The 17,203-nt window shown below is 39.9% G+C and overlaps 1 protein-coding gene across 11 annotated transcripts in view; it reads right to left on the bottom strand.

Moving 5' to 3' along the window:
- Positions 1 to 17,203, bottom strand: part of LOC122560108 (extracellular sulfatase Sulf-2-like) — a 305,717-nt gene that overhangs the window by 22,083 nt on the left and 266,431 nt on the right. For all 11 annotated transcript variants that reach the window (XM_043710352.2, XM_043710348.2, XM_087994899.1 and 8 more), the window contains 5 exons: positions 12,202 to 12,409; positions 8,985 to 9,213; positions 7,383 to 7,479; positions 6,257 to 6,351; positions 854 to 919 (listed from right to left, as the gene is read on the bottom strand). In XM_043710352.2, coding sequence (XP_043566287.1) covers positions 854 to 919; positions 6,257 to 6,351; positions 7,383 to 7,479; positions 8,985 to 9,213; positions 12,202 to 12,409 — 695 coding nt within the window. The remainder of the gene's footprint in view (positions 1 to 853; positions 920 to 6,256; positions 6,352 to 7,382; positions 7,480 to 8,984; positions 9,214 to 12,201; positions 12,410 to 17,203) is intronic.

The raw sequence follows: 17,203 nt of genomic DNA, 5'->3' as shown, positions 1-17,203 counted from the left end.
TACCATTTGGATATAATAAAGTTTTATTTGAAATTCAGTACCCAAAAGTGAGTATATCTCATTTTCTCGTAATTTTGCCTAGTTCTATTCCAAACTAAACTCAGTCATTAACAATAGCAAATGAAATCTTAATATGCTTGTATATTGCTTTTCTGTTTGTTATTATCCATAGTAACTATTAATTAGTGTGTTACAGAGAGCTGTTGATAGCTGTTTCTTCAATAAAGAAAATATTATTCCGCATAGTATGAAATTTAGTTTTACAACAGTTAACTTTTAGCATGTGGTGTAAGGTCACAGAAGCAATATGATACTTTGTTAGCTAAACTTTGGATGAGGATTTCAGGTTATTGTAATTAAAGTGTCAAAGCAACAAATACTCAAAGCATCAGTTTAATAATAAGGTTATATTTTCAACAAATTTGATTATGACATTTCCCCATTTAGTTGATATTTTCTAGTTGATCTGTTCAGAGATGCAGGTGGAACTCAAATTTGGGCCTCCTAGCTCAGAGGTAAAGACACTGCCACCCTGCCACAAGAGCATTCTTAAAGCCTTTGATTGACTTATTTGAAGCACAAAACTAAAATACATGCGCTAAAACTTTCGACTCAATTGTCGATGGTAATTGGGAGAGTGATTCTCCTCAACTGAATACTGAGCAGGCACACAGTGCTTGTGAAAAGCCAGACAAGGTTAAAGTGGGGTGATGGAGTGCAACAGTTTTCTAATTACATAAACCCTAAAATAAATGAGAGCGGAGAACTACAAATTTGATTTGCAAAGAATCGGATGTTCTGGAAAATGTCACTGGACTCTTGGGACCTCTACATTAGCATACTTCTTACTTACTTGAAGGGATGATTAGCTCCTTTGTGCTTGAGCTTTCCTTTCATTCCCTTATGTTTAGAGGGAAAACTATGACAAAGAACATAAAGAACATAAAGAAAATGGCAAAAGGTATTTTAGAAGCAATGTAATTAAATATGTAAACAGTTAATCTTTACAAGTATCATCAATCTCTTTTCCCCAAAAACTATACTTAAAGAGTACTTAATTAAAGGTTATGGATGCCATTAGAAGCTGTATGTTACTGTGACCTACACCTCTCCAGCAATGTCTATTGTAAACACTTTGAAATGAGATTGAACAATGTAAGTCCCCTTACATCAACTTATCAAATCCCAGTCACCATCACCAAGTTTTCTTAAAATCATTTCCAACAGAAAGCATGGTTGAACACATGATTACCAGTAATGTACTAGTTGAGAGCTCACTAATGGTTTTAAGATCCTGCAAATGTCCATCATCACTATTCTTTTTAAAAAAAAATCTAAAGTTGTCTCCTTTTACCAGGTGAAAACAGAAATGCATAAGAAATATGTGTAGCAATAGATTAAGCAGTGCCTTGACCTTGCTCCACCATTTAAATATGAACATGGCTGATTATCTACCTCAAGTCTGTTTTCCTGCTGTATCCTTTGATCTCCTGAAAGATGAAGATGGACTGATAGATTCCAAAATATAATCACTGAAGAAATATCAACAAATCTCTGGAGCAGACTACTTTAAAGATTTGTAACTTCTTCTCAGTTCACTCCAAAACAATCAACACATTATCCCTGTAGCTGAGCCTCCAAGTCTAGATTCTGAAGTCACAGATAATGACCTCAATATCAACCTTGTCAAACTCTTACAGAATCTTTTAACATTCATGCAAATCAGCTCTCATTCTTCTAAACTCTCAGTTCAATCATTACAGGACAAATCACTTATCTCAAGAGTCAAAATATCAAACACTGACTGTACCATCCTCAAGTCAAACATACTCTTCCTTAAATAAGATGACTCAAAAATGCATAGAATATTCTCAGTTTGATCACACCAAGGCCCAATATTAGTCTACCAAAACTTCTTTCTTCTTGTTATTCAATACCTTGTCATAAAAGTCAACATTCAGTCGTTTTAAATGCTTGCTGTACCTATGTCTGTGTTACTTGGGAAAATTCAGCCTCTGAGCATCAGCTTTTGAGCATTTCATGCCTTTTAAAATATTGCTCTGTTTATCTATTCATATGACCAAAATGAGTAACTTCACACTTCTTCACTTTATACTCCATGGGTCACTTTGTTGCCCACTTATTCAAGCTGGAGAAAGTGAGGACTGCAGATGCTGGAGATCAGAGCTGAAAATGTGCTGCTGGAAAAGCGCAGCAGGTCAGGCAGCATCCAAGGAACAGGAGAATCGACTGAAGAAGGGCTTATGCCCGAAACGTCGATTCTCCTGTTCCTTGGATGCTGCTTGACCTGCTGCGCTTTTCCAGCAACACATTTTCAGCACTTATTCAAGCTGTCTAGATCTCTTTACAGTATGTCTTCTCCAAAACTTACATTCTACTTGTTTTCATATAGTCAACAAACCTAAATACACTACTCTTTGTGACTTCAGAGCTATTAATATAGATCATGAATAGATGAGGTTCTAAGACAGACCTTGGTGACACTCCACTAGTTCAAGACTGGCTGCTTGAAAATGTTCCATTTATCCTTACCCTGTGCTAATCAATCCTCCACAGCATTACTCCCAAATCTAAGAGCCCTTATCTTGTGTATTAACCTGTGTGTGGGGCATCTTACAGAGTACCTTTTGAAAATCTAAATATATTGCAACTACCATGTCCCACTTATGTATCCGACTTACTATATCTGTGTGTAAAAAAATAAGCCTGTCAACCAATTTCTCATTCATACAATTAGGTTGCCTCTATCTAATAAATCACATTTTAAGAAAAAAAAATTGCTTATGTTCAAACGAGCTTTGCCTAAAGGCATGTCCATCATCCAATGTCTGTTGATGTTTTATCTTGAGGCGGTCTCCTTGGCAAATTCCTCAGTGGCAGTTTTGCATTGGCTTTCACTCTCAGGGACAAGGTAAGGAGGTATGTCCCAGCACCAGCTCAGAAAGAATGGGAGTCAAACTCGATTGTTGTCATTGTTCTGAACCACACTTAGCCATACAACCAAATGAGCTAACGGCCTCCAAGTGTGATATTAAACCTTCCTTAACAATAGATTCCAATGTTTGGCTTATGATTGATACAAGGCTAATTGGTCTGAAGTTCCCTTTTTATGTTTTCCCTTCTCCTCTGAACAGCAGTGTTAAATGTATTAACTTCCAAACCATCAGGACTATTTTAGAATCTAGTACATTTTGGAAAATCATAACCAGAGCATCCATACTCTCTGTGGGTTAGAATCCTAGGATGTAAGCTATAAGATCCTAGGAAGTTTGGCTCATAGCCCCTTACGTTTCTCCAATTGTTCGTCTGGTGATGTTGATTAGTTTGTCTTCACCACTCTTATTAGCTCCTTGTCTACCATTTGTTTTGGTATATAATTTCTGTTTTCGAGGAAATATTATTTTCTCAACATCCCTATCCTTTCCACATTCCCCTTAAATATTTCCTATCTCTGCGCTCTAAAGATCCAACATTTATTTATCCTCTTTTTTTCCTATACCTGTGAAATCTCCAACACTATTTTTATAATGACAAGTATTCTCTCAATTCTATATACTTTTTTTGTTAAGAACTTTTTTGGTAGCCCTTTGCCAGTTTCTGAATTATTCCCAATCTTCAGGCTTACTATAAACATTATTAACCTCTTCATTTGATACTTTCTAATCAACATGTTACTACACATCTCTAGAGTAGGTGAATCTTGAACATGAGCATCCCAGTCTAGAGATAGGGATACTACCACTGCACCACAAGAGCTCCCAAACCTCTTCTTTTCAGTTAATACTAATCTTAACTTTTCTGACAAGTTACGGATGGGTCTCTCTCTCTCTTTCTCACACACTGATAATTTGCTACTTAGCGCAATATATTCATATTGAACATTTTCAAAGAAACGTTTCCTACTTTTTTTAAAAATCAGAGTACATTTTAATTTATTCACCAGATCAAACATGGATAGTTCTTCACTTCGTACCTACAGTATCAGCTCTGATTAAAATTCTTGTTTTGGACTGAAGGACATTGCTTTCAAATCTAACTGGTAGCATCTTTCATCTGACAAGGCAAGCAGGAAAATGGCAAGGGCAGAAATTCACACCATTTGTCACCTTCCTGGGTGTGGAAATATTGGAGTCAGCAAGGTGAATTGCCTAAAAGTAGCAGGTAGCTAATATACCTAGCTACAGGCCTATATTGCAATTTGCTAGTTGGTCTCTGGATTCTTAGTGCACTGGGCAACAGGCTCCTCTGGCTGTACCGTCCAAACCCACAGACACAATGGTCGCAGTTGCGTTGAAACACAATTGCCCACAAGTTGCCCTCCAAACTTCACCCCATCCTGACGGAGAAGAAGATCACCTTCCTTACTTGTCACTGGGTTGATATCCTGGAACTCCCTTCCTCACAGCATTGTGCATACCCCTACGCCCAAGTACTGCAGTGTATACAGGCACCTCTTTCTCCAGGGTAATTAGGTAAGGAATCCTGGTCTAGCCTACGATACCTACATCCCAATAATGAATTTTTAAAAAGGGTGACCTGGCCATTAATTCTATTTTTAAATTTGGAGAGGGGGGTGCCTCCACCTTGAGACATCCTGTCTTCCTGTTAAATGAAAAATTAGCCTGTCACTTCTTCAGTGCTATTGGTCCTCTAGCCTTCAGCGCCCACCTGCCTTGCTTCATTCGATGGTTCAGCTCGCTGGCCAGTAATTGGCCACTCTGGGGAAAGTCACAGGAGGAGTTATTGATCCACATAGAATGTGGACTTCTGATTCCCATCTGACCTCAATGCCAAGGTCCCAAAGCCCAGAAGGAAAGTCCAGCCCATTACAGAATTCAAATACTTTTGTTTTATAAATTAAATCAGAGCTGAGTACTTATGTTTTAGCATTCCTGGTCCCATAAGTAAAATACATTTATCAATACCACCTGGGGTTCAAAATACACAGAACCAACCCACTGTGACCACCGCTTACCCCTGCTCCTGACACTGTCCAAGAATGACAAGTGGTGGGAGGTCACCTAATACATTGGCTAACCAGTAAAATACTAAGAAGTGCAAATTAGAAAACGGGAGGTTAGAGTGCAGAAACGATGGAACAGGCCAGCAGAAAGTGCAATCAGCTTGCAGCATGGTGGCTAAGTCATTAGCACAGCTGCCTCACAGCACCAAGGTCCCAGGTTTGATTCCAGCCTCTGGCGACTGTCTGTGTGGAGTTTGCACATTCTCCCTGTGTCTGTATGGGTTTCCTCCCATAATCCAAAGATGTGCAGATTAGGTGGATTGGCCACAATTAATTGCCCATAGTGCACAGGGATATGCAGGTTAGGTGACTTAGCCATGGTAAATGTGGGGTTACAGGGTCTTTGTGGGATGCTGTTTGGAAGATTTCTGCATACTCGAAGGGCCCCCTTCTGCACTGTAGGGATTCTATGATTCTAGATATTTCATGATCCTCCATTAGTTTAAAAGGTGGCTTTCTTCAGAGATTTTCTAGACCTATTCCACTGTTAAGTATGTGATGTACTAAATGTACAGACAGCTTTATAAAGAGACCAGACTAATTAAACTCCCAACTCTGGGAATTCTCTCCAAGTCACTCCTTCCCCCGCTACACCAGTCTGGCCAAGTTTGGGAATTCTGAGGATCTGCCTGAAACAAATCCTGGCTGAGACCAATAACAAAGGCCAGTATCCGGCACATTCAAGTCACAGCAAATTTCTACTTCCTTCACTGCACTCCTGGCAGACACTGGCTGTAGGCCTCTCTGCGCAGCAGAAACTGGGGTCTATTTAACTAAATGAGGCCTGCATTACAATTTTGTATCATCTAGTGGTCACACGCAATTTTATAAGGTGAACTTATCATATACTTATAAGTAATAAGTTATAAGTTAAGACAAACCCATCACAGTCGACTCTTAGTACTGTTTTTTTATAGCTATGGCTGTCATTTTAGTTCAACTCTCACTTTTCTATTCTCAGCATAGGACACGCTAGGTACAACCAAATGAAAGATATACTACTACAAAGAGGGTGGTAGTGGCAGCAGGAAGCGGTGAGAGAAACTTATTTATTGACAATCACATGCTATCATTTTTAATGGCAAATAATAATCCATCACCCAAAATGTCTTATGATGTTGAATATATTTGGGAAATCCATATAGAAGTTAATATATGGAAAGAAGACTATCCTAATGACACAATGAAGGAAGCTGCAATTCCGAAACGAACCTCATCCTGGAACAGTCACATTCTTCAGGTCTTTTTTTCTTCAAGTGACCCCTGACCTCTCGTAAATTCTTTATTTTAGTTTGAAGTGTTTCAATCTAAGGACAGAGGTAAAGGGAGGATTATCTGCTTATAGCGTTCAACCACTGAAAATAAGCTTTCATGGGGTGCAGATTGTACAAAGCAAACTTCTATTTATTACATTTAAAACAATGTGCCAGTCCTCGGATAAAATAAGAAAACCTGAAACAATGCAAAAGTCAGTCAACTCATCAAACCCACAATTTCCACCAGACCTTGCTGGGTTTATCCAGATGTGTAACCTATGCATGTAATTTAATTGAGAGCAGGAATAGCTAGAGGTTGCATTAATGAGGAAGTACTCATGAAAATTCTTCCCCAAAGCCCAGAGGTAATCGAACAAAAGCCTCAAGACCTCAGTTTAACAATGGCAAACTACATCACTCAACACTGACTGCAATCCACAAGCATCATTCCAGGTTCCCCAGTAAGATTAGGTTAATATGGTACCAGACAGCATTTTATCATCCTTATCAAAACTTATAACCTTTGATCCAGCTCTTCATCAAGTATTCATCTAGCTCCTTTTCAAATGTGTAAATGACATAGCATTAACTGTTCGGAGCTTATTCCATGTATCTACTGCTCTGTGGGGAAAAAAAAGACACCGCATAACTTAAATCTTGCTTGAGGCTTGCTCTCTTTGTACTTGCTCTCTGGTAAAACTGTCTGGTTCATATATTTTGAAGTGTGGAATTTTTTTTTCACTGAAGTTATTTGCTGTGTTAATTTCTAAAGTTGTTAACATAATTGACAATTTGATAGTAATACTTGAAAATGTAAATCTAATTGTTCAACATAAAAATTAATGTTAATTGTAAATCAACAATTTATCTTGGACAAAAACAGAAATTGCAGTATCATTTAGATAATTTACAAATGAATTATAATTTTTCTTAACAAAAACATTTTGAACTACAAATTAGGCAAGGAAAGAATGATTTAATATTAATACTCAGTTAATTTGAACCATTTAAATTATTTACATTTTTCATTGGTTTGGTAAATTTCCACGTGAAGTATACCACTAATGATTTCTCTAACTAACCTCGTGATCAATGTGTAACTTATGATCCTTCCACGCTTGAAGTGATTTGTACAGATCTCTGTTACATTGAACAGTTTCATTGGCCAATATATAGCACCTATGATAAGAACAAAACAGTTGTTTGTGCAGTTCCCTGCTATTAACACATATTTGTTTTGTGTTGCAACAATTAAAAATATTGTGGCAGTCAATTGAAAAGCATCATAACAACAATGTGTGTGTATACATATCACTCAAAGGTGGTTCACTGGAACATTAGAGGGGCGGGGCTCAAGGGCAGAGGAGCGGGAAATGGAGGAGATGCGGTGGAGAGCATCGTCGATCCAATCGCCACCAGGACAGAACCTCACTGGTCCTCACCTACCACCCCACCAACCTCCATATACATCGTATCATCCGTAGTCATTTCCACCACCTCCAAACGGACCCCACCACCAGGGATATATTTTCCTCCCCTTCCCTATCAGCGTTCCGAAAAGACCACTCCCTCCGTGACTCCCTCATCAGGTCCACACTCCAACAACCCAACCTCCACTCTCGGCACCTTCCCCTGCAACCGTAAGAAATGCAAAACTTGCGCCCACACCTCACCCCTTACTTCTCGCCAAGGCCCCAAGGGATCCTTCCATATCGGCCACAAATTCACCTGCACCTCCACACACATCATTTACTGCATCCGCTGCACCCGATGTGACCTCCTCTATATTGGGGAGACAGGCCGCCTACTTGCGGAATGTTTCAGAGAACACCTCTGGGACACCCGGACCAACCAACCCAACCATCCGTGGTTCAACACTTCAACTCCCCCTCCCACTCCACCAAGGACATGCAGGCCCTTGGACACCTCCATCGCCAGACCATAGCAACACGACGGCTGGAGGAAGAGCGCCTCATCTTCCGCCTAGGAACCCTCCAACCACAAGGGATGAACTCAGATTTCTCCAGTTTCCTCATTTCCCCTCACCCCCACCTTGTCTCAGTCCAAACCCTCGAACTCAGCACCACCTTCCTAACCTGCAATCTTCTTCCTGACCTCTCCTCCCCCACCCCCACTCCGGCCTATCACCCTCACCTTAACCTCCTTCCACCTATTGCATTTCCAACGCCCCTCTCCCAAGTCCCTCCTCCCTACCTTTTATCTTAGCCTGCTTGGCACACTTTCCTCATTCCTGAAGAAGGGCTCATGCCCGAAACGTCGATTCTCCTGCTCCTTGGATGCTGCCTGACCTGCTGCGCTTTTCCAGCAACACATTTTCAATGGATGTCAAATAATCAATCTGATAATTCAGGGCTTGTGGAGGAGTTGAAAGAAGCAGTGGTAAGATGATGTTGCCAAGAAACATCTTCTAAAGGATAAGTGATAGATCCTCAGAGGACACCAGTATAATGGTGCCTCCCCCCACCCCCCCCACCCCCCGCCCCGCCCCGAGATAGGAACAGAAGCTGTTGTAGGAGAGTCTTTTGTATTAGATAATTAAGAATGGAATAAGGCCATTGCAGCCAAGTGATGTCACTGAATGCATTACAATAAATGGTACACAGATCACCTTTTTTGGGGAATAGAGGTCAATTAAACAAATGGGGATAAATGCTGCAACTTACTTATGTGTGACTTTAATTGAACTTGGCACAATTAGTTCATTGCTGTTTTCAGTGCCACTGCTTTCACCCATATTCTCCTCTTCCTCATCAGCCACATCATGGAGTTTAGTGACGTTCTTTTGCACAACTGGATCAAATCCTTCATCGAGATCCAGATCATAGACTTCTCCTTCAAGTTCAACAGATACTGAACGGATTGACCTATTTCGTATGTAGCTTTGCTTAAATTCTGAAAATAAATACAAAAACACTTAAAATAGGATCGCGGAGATAAGTGATGTACTTTTGAATCTGTAATGAGCAGACATCAGAGCTTGAAAAACTGAAGTCCTAAACTGCAATTGCAGTCAAATGTGATTACAGATTGGAATGTAAGAGGACTTGATGCAGGGCAAGATTTCACAAGCCTTCACCAGACATATTCTCTGGAGGAGAGGGCGGGAAGATAGGGAGGGTCCACGTTAAATGTTAAGTCCACTAGCCCCCCATCTATCCAATGCACATACTCAGAGCAGGGGGCTGGGGAATGGAATTTCAATTGTGGATGTCTGGCCCACATTAGGGGCACCACACAAGATGAAAGCTACCTGCTTTTCAAAACTCGATTCCCCACCCCTACCCTTTACATCCCCACTACCTCTGCTTTTTACCTGCCTCCCCACAATGCCCCCTCGAGTTCTAGGACTCCTCACCACCTGAAGCCCCCAGGATTAACATTTCTTGAACAGCCAGCCATTTTCCCTGTACTTCTCCTTGCAGTCCAACGACTGAGCTCTGGCGCTGTCAGGACTGTTGGAACTCCTGGTCACTTCAATTAGCCAAGGACTTCCCAGGATGAGATTTCCACCAACTAAGAGATAGAATTCCCACCATCAACCACTTTGCCTGTCATCCCCACCCCAACTCCCTAAGGAGGGGCTTCTATAGTGCATGTCAGTTCCCTGTTGATTTTACTTCCTAGGAGCTGGGTACAAAATACAGAGTCACCCATCTGACAAAGAAATGGTCCTGCATTGAGAAATTATTAATTGTGGAGTGTATATAGAGGGACCCACTGCCTACATTCATTCTTTTAACATGCACTTCAAAATAACATTTGCCTAGTCATGGGCAGATATGACACCCACCTGTAATGTTACCAGCTGGCTCATTACCAACATTTCAAAACTCAAGACAGGATTTTCTGCTGCCATTCTGTCCAACATTGAGCTAATTTGGGGTTATCAATAGTGAAAAACCATACCACTGACCAGCACCATTTGCGATCCTTTTCTCCATAAATTATATTGAACTTATCTACTTGAATATGGGCATGTCTGTTAAACATGGTGGTAACGAGGGATGACTTTAGCCATGCTATCTCTGGACTATGGAACCATGGTGAGACACCCAGTTTTGCTTGGTCTAGAAAAGGGGACCTAAAACTGTAAAATAAGTAATACGTAAAGCATTATGGGGCATCTCATAACATCTTCATGAATTCTAAACTATGAAGAACTTCACAATTCAACACCCACTCCTCCCTTCTATCCCCCTTCCATCTTTGCTTCTGCCAACTTTCCTTAAAAGAAAATTGATATTCTGGACAGTAACAAGCTACAGGGAGAGAAACAGGGAATCAGATACTGGATGTTCAGACAGGCATTGCACCTAATATGCTGCTTTTTACAAGCGTCCCTACAGCATAGTTCATCAAATAAACTAAAGCCATTTATTTTAGCCTCAAAGGATTCCTACTTGTGCTGTATGCAGATTTGTCTTCAAAATCTTGTGCTTTGCAAAATAGAGAACTGACCCATTAGGAAAAAAAAAATTGAGATCAACTGAAGGAAATAAAAGGGCATGGTAAAGTTAAAAGGATAAAAGTAGATTAGATTTTTTTTTTAAAATGGAAAGACGAACAGAGGAGTTTGAAAAAAAAAGCAACATCTATACATGAGGTAGCGTGGGCTGACCATTTACTGAAAATAGAAAATAAATAAAACAAAATGGTGAATGCAAGAAGAGAATTGAAGGGAGGGGAGGCAGATGAATCTGCTTGTTACTTAGTTAACGGTGTGATACATCTCTAGGTTCTTTTTCCTACTGTTATTGCTGCCAAAGATAACCACTAGACGTCACTAGAATACAGCAATACACAGCTACAGAAAAGCAATTATATTTATTCTGTTGAGCATCTCATGTTTCCTGAGCTGCTAATTATGCAGAAGAAGGGCTTTACATTTTTCAATATGAAATAACTAGAATATTCTTTTTCATTTTAAAAAGCACAATTATACATTGGAAATTGAAAGCTAGTTTCAATGTTTGAGGTGGGTGATGAAAATCGGAGCTTCAGAAGCTAACATACATAGCAATCTGACTGCTCTGTTTTCTTCTCCCACCTCCACTCCCAGAGCACTAGGCCTTATAGATTTAAACTCCTGGGACACAGTTAAATGCTCAACCCTGACTCAGGTCAAATATCAGCTGGCAGGAGTCAAAACTTATTGGGATCACAGGGGTTAATTGGCATGGGGTGGCTTTAGGAATAAGCTATTCTGTTCATACTACCATTGGAGTCATAGTGAGTCACAAATGCATCGAGTCATAGAGCACAGAAGAGGCCTTACAGTCCATCAAGTCTACCTTCATTATCTACATTAATCCTACTTTCCAGCACTTGGCCCAAAGCTTTGAATGTTAAGACATTTCAAATGCAGGTACTTTTCAAAGGCTGAGAGTTTTGCCCTCCCAGGCAATACGTTTCAAATTCCTATCACCCTCTGGGTGAAAAACATTTCCTGCAATCTCCACTAAAACACCCATTCTTCACCTTAAAGTTATGCCCCTCATAATAAAGGGGAAGAGCTGTTTCCTATCCACCCAGTCCATGTCTCTCATAATCTTATACACCCTCAGTCTTCTGTGCTCTAAAGAAAACACCTCACACTTATCAAACCTTTATTGTGAAAATGCTCCAATCCAAGAAAAATCCTGGTAAATCTCCTTTGCACATTGTCCAGCGCAATCACTTCCATTCCTTAGATTAATCTTACATGAATTCAGGACATATATTTCCACTTTTTAAATAAGGTATACACCTCAGTGAGATTATTTTGCTGTAAGGTAAGCTTTCCCAAGTCCCAAGCAGTTGTCAAATTTTTAAAATGACAAGACCTACTAGGAAATGCTGCCGTTTTGCCTTAATTTTATGCAGTATATGCCAATGACTTACTTTGCTTGGACAAAATGGTCTGTTTCTGTCGAGCTGCTGTATTAATTTTGGATCCATTTTCTTCACAATCACAATCTCCTCCATCACCGTTGTAATACTTGGACTGGAAGCGATTAGACCTCCTCTTCTCAGATGCTGCTGTGACAGCCATTCCTTTGCACTTATGAAGCCGAAGCTTTCCAGTGGAATCTTCCACACACTGCCATTTCTAGAAAAATTACCACTTTGTTAGATTGTAGCAAATTTCCAGAAAAGAATGAAAATCATCAAACTTGTGAATGACACACACTGCTCCAACTCTGATACTTAAAAATTGAGATCCACATGTTCATTTCCAAGCATTAGTGTTTTTTGTAAAAAACTCTGGGATACCTGTGGCAGTAAACTACATAGATTTTTGTTACTGGAGAAAAAAAAGCATTGAAACATTGGGCTGCATAAATCAATGGTTTAGTTTTCACAGGAATGGAGAGGAAATGAAATAATACATCAAGTCAGGTTTCTTTTCTGCTTTAGATTCTATCGAGCAAACATTCCTAAGTGTTTGTGGTTTGCGGTCTAATAGCTTCTGTAGTTAAATTTTTTGATGATAATTATTATCTGGGTTTTTGTAGGAAAAAGAGTGACTGGTATAATGACTGCTGGGCTGATGAAGCAGCATTTTTTTTTACTACTTGAGGGAAGGAAAGATAAATCTGAGAGGTGTATGTATCAATTTAAAGGTGACATGGTTACCCAGCGCACTGTTCCATTAAAGAGCTAAGTGGATTTATGTACAAACTGTTTATACAAATTCATTGAGTGATTTTCCAGTCAGCTGTCCAACTGGAGAAAAATATTTGTCTGAAAGATGGGACAAAAGTCAAAATTATGAAAATAAGACTCTCCTCAAAACAAATTTCAAAATTTCAAATTTGAAAATAAGTGTTTGACATCCTTTTCAGGAAGTGACTGATGTAACATGATCCAGAGAAATACAGTTCACTAGACTGTGAGGAAAAGAAAACAATTGCAGGAGACTAAAATTTTACTTGATTTTGATTAAGTACATTGTGATCCAACTTTTAACACACATGTACACAGCATTCCACTTATCTTATGCTTTACATTGAGAGACTAATTAGATCATCCTAACTTTTATCCTAGCTCATTTTCTAAGTGCAAGTATTGACTAAGTTCCTGAGGCATTCCCATGTCTAGTGGCACAAGCCAGACAGAGCATATGCTTTTGTTTGTTTCGATAGCTAGTTTCTCCTGGAACAAATTACTAGCCTGTTGTCAGGAGTTATAGTTTGAGATACATCGAGCATGGCTAACCAGGAGACTGTCCTATTCTTACCATCTGACTAAGCATATTGGAAGACTTTACAGGTTGATAATCTGATGGAAATGTTATGAGCAGAAATTTCAAGGGTTTTAAGTGGGAATCAAACCCAGGCCTTCTGGTTCAGAAGCAAGGGCACACACCCACTGTGCCAATGATCTCCTTCCTACCCCACATATAACTAAATAGAATACTCAGCCCAAAACCACTGATTGCAATAAGGTTACTTTGTGCAGCCTGCTCATTTGAATGATTTTGGCATTCACCAAGAGCAATCTGTGGTATTCATTGTCTGGATATATCAGCAGGAAGTCTACATCATGCATGGCTACCACCATGGAACTTAAAGTTAGCCCGTGTCATTTAAAAGAGGTGGAGAGTTGTGGTTGGAGCAATCGCTTACACTCACGACTTGGGAAGGGTGACGGATGACACAACAGGGCAGAAGGCAGGCCCCAAGTTGTTTGAATGCTACACTGGAGGCCTTGGTGCAGGAGGTGGAGTGTATCAGATGGGAAAGGCAGCCCTCGAGTCACAAGAACTAAAGGCAGGGAGATCAGACAGTTGCAGAGATCAATGTCAAAAGAGTCAAGCCATGACGATCTAGATGCAATGACAGCAGATGCTCAAAGATTTCAAGAGTGGCTAAGGTTAGTGAATGCATCTTCAAATTCCATATCCCAATGGGTTGGGTCAGTCATTGCTTAGATCACCACGCTCCCAACATTCAGCAAACAACAATCTCCATTTACAACTCTTAACCAATATTCATTGGTCTCACCTCTCATTCAGACACTCAGCATTGCAGTGACTCTAAACCACATTTCTTTATTCAATAGCTGCATCTGCTGACACCCCAAGGCACAGTAGCACCAAAATCTCAGAATTTCTTTTCAGTAAGGAGTGTTAAAACCCAATGAAAAGCAAAAATAATGATAAAGAACATTACTTGATGAAAACAACTTTTAAGCAAGGTCTTTTTTTTGTAATTAGCTTTATATTGCACAAGTGCAAGTCTGAAAATAAAGAGTCTGTGTCGCTGAAATTTATTGAGCATTGGTATCAGGAGATACTACAATGCTGGCATGGGACATGGGCATCACTGGCCAGTTTTTTGGGTGGTTTCTAATTGCTTGGGTTGTGATGGTCAGCTTGCTTCTAGAAGCCACAGGACAAGGACTGCAACAACTCAAAAAGTTAGCAGATATCAGCTCAAGGTAACTAGGGACAAACAATTGCCAATTTTTCTAACAATGCCCATATCTCATGGCCAATTTTTTTTTTTTAAAAAGGATTGTGAATGGGGACTTCAGGTTCATCCTCATCTTCAAGCTGTGCCTTATGCTACTAATTCACAGTTACCCCTCCCCACGTAGCTAGCAGGAAAGACTGCTTCTTCATGATCAAAAACGTGTGCTGTAGACCACAATGAAATAAAAGCCCTACTACTGGGATTCACTTGAGCTGTGCTGGGAGCAGCTGTGTTTCAGCATGCCAATTGCTGCTCTATTACATCTAGTGGCAACAAGGCTTTCAATGTATGCATGCTGGGCATGAGAGAATTTCATGCTGGACACATCAGTCATGTCATCAGTGGACAGTGCTTCAAGGTCACCCTTTTGGTTTATCCTGACAGCTCAAATGCAGCAGGCACAGAAGCCTGCTATAGAATAAAGGTATCACCAGTGTTGGCTTTGGTCACACATCTGATGAAGTGAGATCCCTTTCTGTTCCAGTTGAGAGCACACTTGACATATGGTAGTTACACAATGACGTACTGTGGTCAATATCACCTGTGCTTTGGGAGATTGGAATACTAATAAAGCCATACACTTTTGCTGCTTACCTGGTTTCGCAAGTGTGAATGAACTATGGTTATCCCCCTTTGATTAGACAGGTTAGTGACCTCCCTTGCACAACAAGTGATGGAAAATTACAAGATGTTGCAAACACTTCCACCACCAAGCTGGAAGGAGTTCAGTATATATAAGTTCATTAAAAGCCACAATTACTTCACAATGCTATTACCAGCCTTATACTGCAGTGAAATTGTATTTGTGACCACAGCAGGTAACAGGTTCCAGGGAGAATATTCTTACTGAAGGATGAAATCCCACACATCACTTCGCTTATATTCAGGTAGAATAACTATTTCAAAAAGCTTGGTAGACAATTCCCACTGTTGAGAGTCACTCCTTCTTCCAGCAGTTTACCCTACTCTATGTGACCTCTGTTCATTATTTATGTCATGCCATGCTTCAAGGAGAATCCCTACTAGTACAGCCATAACTGGGATCAGCCGTTTTGTACAGGAGTCTTAGGCTCAGCAAGCTTCTGTCTGCACCTCCCACAATGTAAATTTTCACATCTAATTCCAGAAAGGATCAAACATTTGTAGAATTGTAGCAACAATCAGAAGAAATTATTGAGTAGTTAATCAGTAAATTGCTGGCAAACTATTTAATTAATGCCGGTGGGGTAGGGTTTGTTATTGCTGCTAAATGTAGCTCAGCTGTACCAGATAGAGGGGGGATATTGTGGAATATTGAACTGCAATACGGCTTTATTAGAGTCAAATCATTACAGTATTCTGATTGATGATGCAATGTATCTGTTTTGCATATTTCTGATGGATGCCCACTACATGTGATTGTCCCTGCAGCTGTGCCTGACATCATATCATTCACAAGAGTGTACATGCACTACAGTGCCATTTTGGAGCTCTAAGGGCACTTACAGCATGCAAAATATGGATACTAATGAGCTAAATTTCTAATCCAGTATTTACAAATAATGCAAGGGTTTAACAAGACTCAACAGTGTAAGCAGATTTCATCTCAAGTTAAGAATTGATATTCTGCTGTGTTCACTGGAAAATGGTTCTAAAGTGAGAGAGTTAACCTGAGATTTCCATAAGCAGTAAATAAGGACCAAGAATTAATCACCGTATTACCCCTGCATATACAGTGATTGCTAGCTTTTCAAATTAATTGACAGTATTTTGGAGATTACCTGACATATCAATATTTGCTATCTAAAATCAGCGTAGCCACTAACTGGTTCATCTGTCGTCTCATTCCGTTCCATGGTCAGCTGCTATTGAATTGAAACATATTCCTCCATCTAGTCAACCCCATCCCTTGCACTAACATCAAGGTCCACAGTTTTTGCAAATGATAGGTAAGAATTTGAGGGAGCAGTGAACACCCTGGTGCTAAATGTAACAGTGACACCAGTAATTGGCATTAATGGAGGACAGGTGCCTGTTACTGAGCGAGTGGTAAGGACATACATTCCAAGAAGAGAGTCATTTTTAAGAAGAACCAGTAAAGCAAATAGATCAAAAACAATAGGAAATTGATGTCAAGGAAATAGATTGTGAGAGAGTGATAACCTCAAATACAAAATTCATGCGGCTGTTTGTTCTCAACAAGACTCTTGAGATGCAAGAATGAACAAGCTTGGGTTTATAGTGCACATGATGTCAGGATATCGTAGTGTTTTACAGTTAAAATGTTTCTGAAATATAGTCATTTTTCAAAGTATCAACTTTCTGGTGTTGTGCCAGTTTTTCTTTAATTTTAAAAGCTGTTGGTCAGCTTGAATCAGTTTTCCAAGTTGGTACGAGATAAACCCAGACGCCAAACTATGGTCATATCCACCCTCTCAGGTAAACAT

The sequence above is a fragment of the Chiloscyllium plagiosum genome, unplaced genomic scaffold, assembly GCF_037043375.1.
Source record: "Chiloscyllium plagiosum isolate Xiang-an unplaced genomic scaffold, Cpla_swu_hap1 HiC_scaffold_15, whole genome shotgun sequence".
Taxonomy (NCBI): Eukaryota; Metazoa; Chordata; class Chondrichthyes; order Orectolobiformes; family Hemiscylliidae; genus Chiloscyllium; species Chiloscyllium plagiosum.
The sequence above is the reverse complement of the archived record's forward strand: the minus strand, read 5'-3'. Positions and strand labels throughout refer to the sequence as shown.